This window comes from Diorhabda sublineata, chromosome 8, assembly GCF_026230105.1.
Source record: "Diorhabda sublineata isolate icDioSubl1.1 chromosome 8, icDioSubl1.1, whole genome shotgun sequence".
Taxonomy (NCBI): domain Eukaryota; kingdom Metazoa; phylum Arthropoda; class Insecta; order Coleoptera; family Chrysomelidae; genus Diorhabda; species Diorhabda sublineata.
Window position 1 is genome coordinate 22,476,227 of NC_079481.1, and position 6,887 is coordinate 22,483,113.

Consider the following 6,887-nt stretch of genomic DNA (forward strand, 5'->3'; position numbering starts at 1 on the left):
TACACAGGTTTTAAAATTACTGTAAGTTTACTGGAGTCATACATAGTAATTCATATATTGCTAACAATAATAATGCAATATTTAAATTTGGATTACCAGGACTTGGGATATAGATTTGGAATATAAACACAAAAAGTCATAACCCATTACAAGAAAAGAATAAATAATGTCTTTTAAAAATAAATCTTAATCAAAGCAAGGCAACAGAATTTACAATTACACTGAAAAAGTAACAAAACCCAGTGGACACAAGAGCATTAAATAAATTGTTTGTCGCCCAGTGCCGATTTTGGTGTTGCACAGTTACCTGTTACTAGCTGGAACTACCACATCCAAATCAAAAATAAGATGTAGGTCTAGATGTTTTCCCCCAAGCAGTTGGTTTTTACGACTCGTCCACCGTTCAAGATTTGTATTGAAAACTCTCCATTTGACAGTCAAAAAGCTTACAATTTCTTAACAGTATAGTTTATAGTTTGTCTCGAAATCTCACTCAATAAGAAATTTTTTGTTCTTATACATACCTTCAATTGTAATTCCATCTAAACCTTCTAATGCAACTTCATCATTAATATGAAAATACATATCTTTGGAATTGAAATTGATATAATTGTTTTTAAGTTCATCACTGAAAAACAAATCATATGATACATGCTCTCGAGTATTTAATATAAGGGTTCCATTATCATCTAATTTTTCTACAAAAACTGTTTCTCTACTTATTTCTTGACCACTAGTTTCTAGTTTAAGAGCTTTTTTTAAAGGTTCCTCCACATCAATATTTGATTTACGTTTACGAATATTTTCTTTGATGTATTTGGATCTTTTTATAATACGTTGATTTAAATCTGAATACTTTGTTTGTAACCTTTTACCCATTTTAGTTTCAATATATTATAACTTTAAAGTATTTTTCATTTTAACTTAACACATTTGTTATTGTATCTAGATAAATTGTCATACTTCAATTAAGACCGCGGTTTAATGTTCGCGTTCATGGTCTCTTACTTTTTAGTATACAGCTTCAAACATTGTGACTATTTTGAAAATATATGTATTAATACTTTCTCAGATGATATAGATCACCTTCATAAGGCTAAAATAACAAAAAATAACTGTATTTCTTATTTTTGGATTAATTTTTGAAACTGTTTTCCTCTTCCGAAGTTGAAAACTTTTCTGACAATTTCACAATTTTCCAAATAAAATTCGAATTACATTTCAATCGTCTAATATTGCTCGTAATCTCATTTTGGGAGTGAATTAACAATAATCATAGAGTTAATATAAAGATAGAGAGTGCGGCATGTTAATGGAATTGTACTATTAGAACAGAGAGAAGGAGCATCTGTTTACCACTCTCCCTTTATTCAAAATTTTGACGTCGTGGAGATCAAATCAGAATGGAGAGAAATAAAGAGATAGTGATGTTTTTTTCTCTCTGAATCAAGAGCTCAGGTCCACTTCAAAAAGCTCTCTCTTTCTATCTTTAATATTAACTCTATGGTACATGAACTTGTTGGTAAAAGTATAAAAAAAGGAATTATCCTACCATGCATTGTTTTCTTATATCCCAATAAGATTATGCGGGGTTTCCAATGAATGCTCTCAGACGGTTTGACTTATTCCAATAGTTTTACCAACTATAAACATATTTCGGAATGTGTTATTGTCTGAAAAGTCTCCGACCTCAACCTAAAATGGTAGCACCGATAAAGATTCTCACTTCTCATTTTGGACGCTTATTTTCTGTTTGTTATTCGTATAACCGAATTATTTTAAATTGTTTTGTGAAATGGAAAAAATTGAGTATCGGGCTGTCATTAAATATTTGCTTTTGAAAGGTAATATGCCTAAGCAAATGAAGGTAGAGTTAGACACTGTGGAGAGTATGCATCATCATTCACAACTGTAAACTTTAGACAGCTGAATTCAAACGTGGCCGTATCCATTTAACTGACTGCCAAAAACTGCGTCAATAAGCGATATCATCTGGAAGACGTTTTGGATTAATGTTAGAGAGAAAGAAGACTCACTTTGGACTAAAAACGCATTGTCCAGGTCTTATTGACAGGGTTTAATCAACATTAGTGGGATTCATGACTGTAGATAAAACCTGAACCCACCACTACACTCCTGAAACGAAAAAAACGGCCAAGAGTTCATTGGATACAGCAAACTTACGCCGAAAAAAGCAAAGGTTTCTTCGGCCAGAGTAAGAATAGCGCCCATTTTTTGGGATAGTTATAGAATCATTAAATTTCTTTGCAAATGATATTTTAAAAATGCTTTTCCATCAGATCAATGCACCTTCTTACACCTCAGTGATCGCCGTGGATAAAATTAACGAATTGCATTTCGAATTGGTTGACCTCCCACCCAATTCACCTGATCTGTCCTCCGGAGACTTTTGTTTCCTAACATACTTCAATTACAAGATATATGTATATATATATATATATATATATATATATATATATATATATATATATATATATATATATATATATATATATATATATATATATATATATATATATATATATATGAGACGAGGACATTCTCGCATACGTAAACATCTATTTTGATATTTTGACGAGAAAGACGCCAATTATTATTTGGAAGGTTAGTGCATTGATGGACTAAGTTTATAAACTTAAAAGGAGACTATGTTGAAACATAAAAATTTTTATGAAGCATAAATTTCTTGTTTCTTTATTAGGTCGGAAACCTCTCAAACAACCCTCGTAAAATCAATTCATGTATATCAGCATTATTTTTCAAGTTAATGGTGGAACAATAATAATTTTAATCTGTGCTACTGTGTATATAATACAAATGAAACTGGTCGAGACTATTTTTAACTATTCTAAATAATTCAAGTCTTAAAAGGTATTGAATCTGTAAATAGAAAATAGAATAACATGCATTTTTATTTGTAAGTGACTAATTAAAAATGAAAGTAAATGGGATACAATATCAAGAGATACCGATAGCGTCGAAGGAACAATTTGTCTGATGACTACATCCATTTTTTATGAAACGTATATTACCTATAGGGAATAAATTAGAAGATAAGGACACAATTATAGTTTACTTAGTTATTTGTAGAAGATAAGAAGTTTATCATTAGAATAATTTACGGTATTTGCTCAGCCACAAACTCTAAAAATCCTTAAAATAAACAAAATACAAAAATTTAAATAAAATAAACGTGATATGATGTTTTTACTAAAAAATAAACATATAAACAATACTCTGTTTCAATATAACCCAGGTAACAAACACTCTGTCGTCTTTTTCACGTCATTATTGGGTAATATTTCGTCGGTAACATTCAGTGACCAAAAACTGACGTCATTTGTCGACACTTAATTACATCATTTTTCACATGATCCGTAAAACGTGATTATGTCGTGAGTTAAATAACTTAATTCACAACTTTGAAAAACTATTTATTAACATAAAATATAAATAAATAGAGTGGTTTCAATAATATGACTACTGATCTCGTTGGATATTAAGACTATATATGACCATCTATGTTTTTACTCTCTTAAATACTAATTATATTGTATTAATTATATTTGTGGTCGTCACGTCACATCATTAAATTAAGTAATTTGCGAGGAAATTCATTATTGCCTCGATTCTCATGCCCTCTCCTCGCAATAGAAACGCTCCCGCCAAAGAGGAGTGTTTTATTACACTAGCATTCGCATGTAAATAGACAATCAGAACATATCATTTTTATTGAAACATTGTTTTCAAAATTATATTGTATATAAATCATATATAATTGTAGTAATATATTAGAGATTGTAGTAATGGATGATCTTCTGTATATTGGACTGCAGGAAGAACAAGAAGAAGCTGGAGAAATTGTTGCAGAGCTCCATTGAATTGTTTTTAGATAAAATAATACAACTCAGTGATGACGAATTTTAAAAAATATTTCGGGTAATCAAAGAAACTTTCAGATATGCTTTGACATAATAAGAATATGTGAACGAAAAACTACAGTAGTAAGGAATAGGGCTGGGCAAATATCAAAAAATATAATCGATTATCGATTATATAAAATAATCGATTATTTTCGATTAATTGATTAATAGAAAATAATAAAAAATCGATTTATCGAAAGTAATCGATCAATCGAAAATAATCAATTTTCGATTATTTGAAAATCGGAAATAGAGCTTGAAAAGAACGATTATGGTTTGATTCCTACAAAAAACAAGATAAAGAGCGGGTATACCACTAGGAACACACAGAAGACATTATGGTTTGATTCTCACTAAAAACAAACCAAATAATGAACCTACGGAAGATATTTGGAAGTAAGATTGTGATATTGAATTATATTGAAATAATTATACAGAAAATAAATTTTTTAATCGTTAAATTGATTATTATATTATTTGATTATTTTAACGATTGTACGAAAAATAGTGTGTATGCCATAGCCGCGAAACTTTTTAACGACCTCAAGTTTATCTTGCCCCGGACGCAAAGGGGTCTCGGCGATAACTGTTCTTTCGGTACGTTAAAAAGGTATTTCGCGGCCAAGTTTACAAATAACTATTTCAGTCTTTTACTTTGTAATAAAGCCAATTAAAAACTCTCTTTTAAATTCAATTAAACTGTACCAAAACCATTAAACATTTTTGAGAATGAAAATAGACAAGAAACATTGTATTTTATAAAACCAAATTCTCAGAGTATGTTGTCCACATCCATTAATCGATATTATCCGATTAATCGATATTTTTCGATTACCGATTATTTTTAAAAATATATATCGATTAATCGATCACCCGATTATTTTGCCCGCCCCTAGTAAGAACTGTTTCACTTTTCGTTTGGTTTTGATTTATATGAAATTATTACAAATATGTAGCTGGTAGGAATTTGATATAAAATTGATATACTATTAAAAGTTGTGAATGCTCACTAAATGTTAAAATGTAATGATTTCATTTAGTTATTGGCAGCATTGAAGTTTTTTGGCACTGGAACTTACCAGCAAGATGTAGGTAATATTTTTTGGGTATCTTACAATCATCAGTGAGTTGATGCATTCACCAAATTATTGAGGTATTCGATAGACAAGAAATAATGGATGCATTCTTAAAATTTCCCCTAACAATAAATAATATTAGCAGACAGTAAGGAAAAAATAACTTATGATTTATTCTCAGTTGAATATAAATTTGAAATATTTGAGTTTCCTTAAAACATACTGCAACGTAAGACCTCGCTTAACGTTGTTTCTTTTAGCACTGTTTCCGTCTAGAGCTCTTTTGTTTCAGCCCGGGGATTCCCCAAAATTGTGCGCAGCTAGGTTTCCAAATATGTATACATCATATATGTAATACTTACGTTACGGTGCCGACAATATTTATTTTCTCCCTCGCTCGAGACACTTTATCTATACTGCACATGCTTCATGCGCAGAACTAACTGAAGCGCTTAGAGGAGAGAGAGAACGATACACTATTTGTTTCACTTAGTCGGAGTACCGTCCACTTATAGAAACTGTCCATATAGGAGTATTACATATATGGTATTTCTTACATATCCGAAACAGTGTAGTTGTGTTTTTTCTTTATTTTATTTATAAACTATAACGATTAATACAGTTACAAATATGGATATCTTAAGTTTTTTTCATGGGTGATAATGAAAAATAAGAAAAAAAGTAACCAAAAAAAGCGCCAATCTCAAATCAGTGCTACATGTAACGATTTAAGAATAAAGAAACAAATACTGTCATAGGCAACTGCAACTACGTCAAGCTCTGCAACTAGAATTATCCGCTCTAAAAAAACATAATAGAGGAAAATGAATGTATCTGGATTGACGATGAAATTGAACGCAATATGCCATTAAGCTAATCTATCATAATAGAAAAAACTAGAAGAATGTTTAATTACATTCAGGAAGAGGCAAGTTGAATATGGTTTAACAAATTTTAAGATCGAAATAATCTTCACAACACAAATATTACAAGAATGCGTTAAGTGGTAATACGAAAGTGGCGGCTGAATTCCCAGTGACAGTGGAAACAATAATTTAACAAGGAATCCTATCTAAAAATTATCCCTCTCTTTTTTTACTAGAGAAACTAATGAATTTGATTTATAGTCCAAAAGAGAATAAAACTTTTGTAATTTCACTTTTTTTCTATGTAATTTGCCACACCACATTTAAGTTTAAAATAAACAAAAAAATACGAAAACAATATATATCCCCAAACCAAGAAGAGCCGTTTTTACTTACACAAGAGCTCTATTTTAGTTTTCTTTTGGCATATTTCGTTTGATATTTCTCCTTTCCAGCTAGGACAACACAACCCCACGTAACATCCTCAACACCAGCCTTTGAAACGAGTAGCTCCTTTATCAGGACAACTCCAACAAACCTTCCTCTCTTCCTAAAAGAATTTCCCTTATCCTACATAAAAATTATCCATCGAATCTTTCTTTTTTACAAACAGAAGCAGAAGAGAAAAAAACTATTGTAATTTCACCTGTTAATATGTAATTTGCCGCTGTCCATTTGATTTGAAAGTAAACAAAATATAATTTCAAAAATAAAAAAAATAATATATACCCTCAAATCGAGAAGAACCGTTTATTTACACCAGAGCTCTCTTTTCGTTCTCTTCCAGCCAATAGTCATAGCTTCTTTTCCTCCAGCCAATACAACCCTACAACCCATGCCCTGCAGAGAAGCAAATCCTATCAGGGCCAACTCCAAAAAACTTTCCTCCTATAAAAAATTTCCCTTATCCTACAGAAGCTAATGTATTTGATTTATAGTCCAAAAGAAAAGAAAACTATTTTAATTTCACCTGTTTTCTAAGTAATTTGCATTATAAAGAG

General features: G+C 30.5%; 1 protein-coding gene across 1 annotated transcript in view; it reads right to left on the reverse strand.

Moving 5' to 3' along the window:
* LOC130447248 (general transcription factor 3C polypeptide 1) overlaps positions 1-976 on the reverse strand; it is a 62,638-nt gene extending 61,662 nt beyond the window's left edge. Inside the window, exon 1 of the mRNA XM_056783959.1 lies at positions 525-976. Coding sequence (XP_056639937.1) covers positions 525-879 — 355 coding nt within the window. The 5' untranslated portion in view covers positions 880-976. The remainder of the gene's footprint in view (positions 1-524) is intronic.
* Between the last annotated feature and the right edge of the window lie 5,911 nt (positions 977-6,887).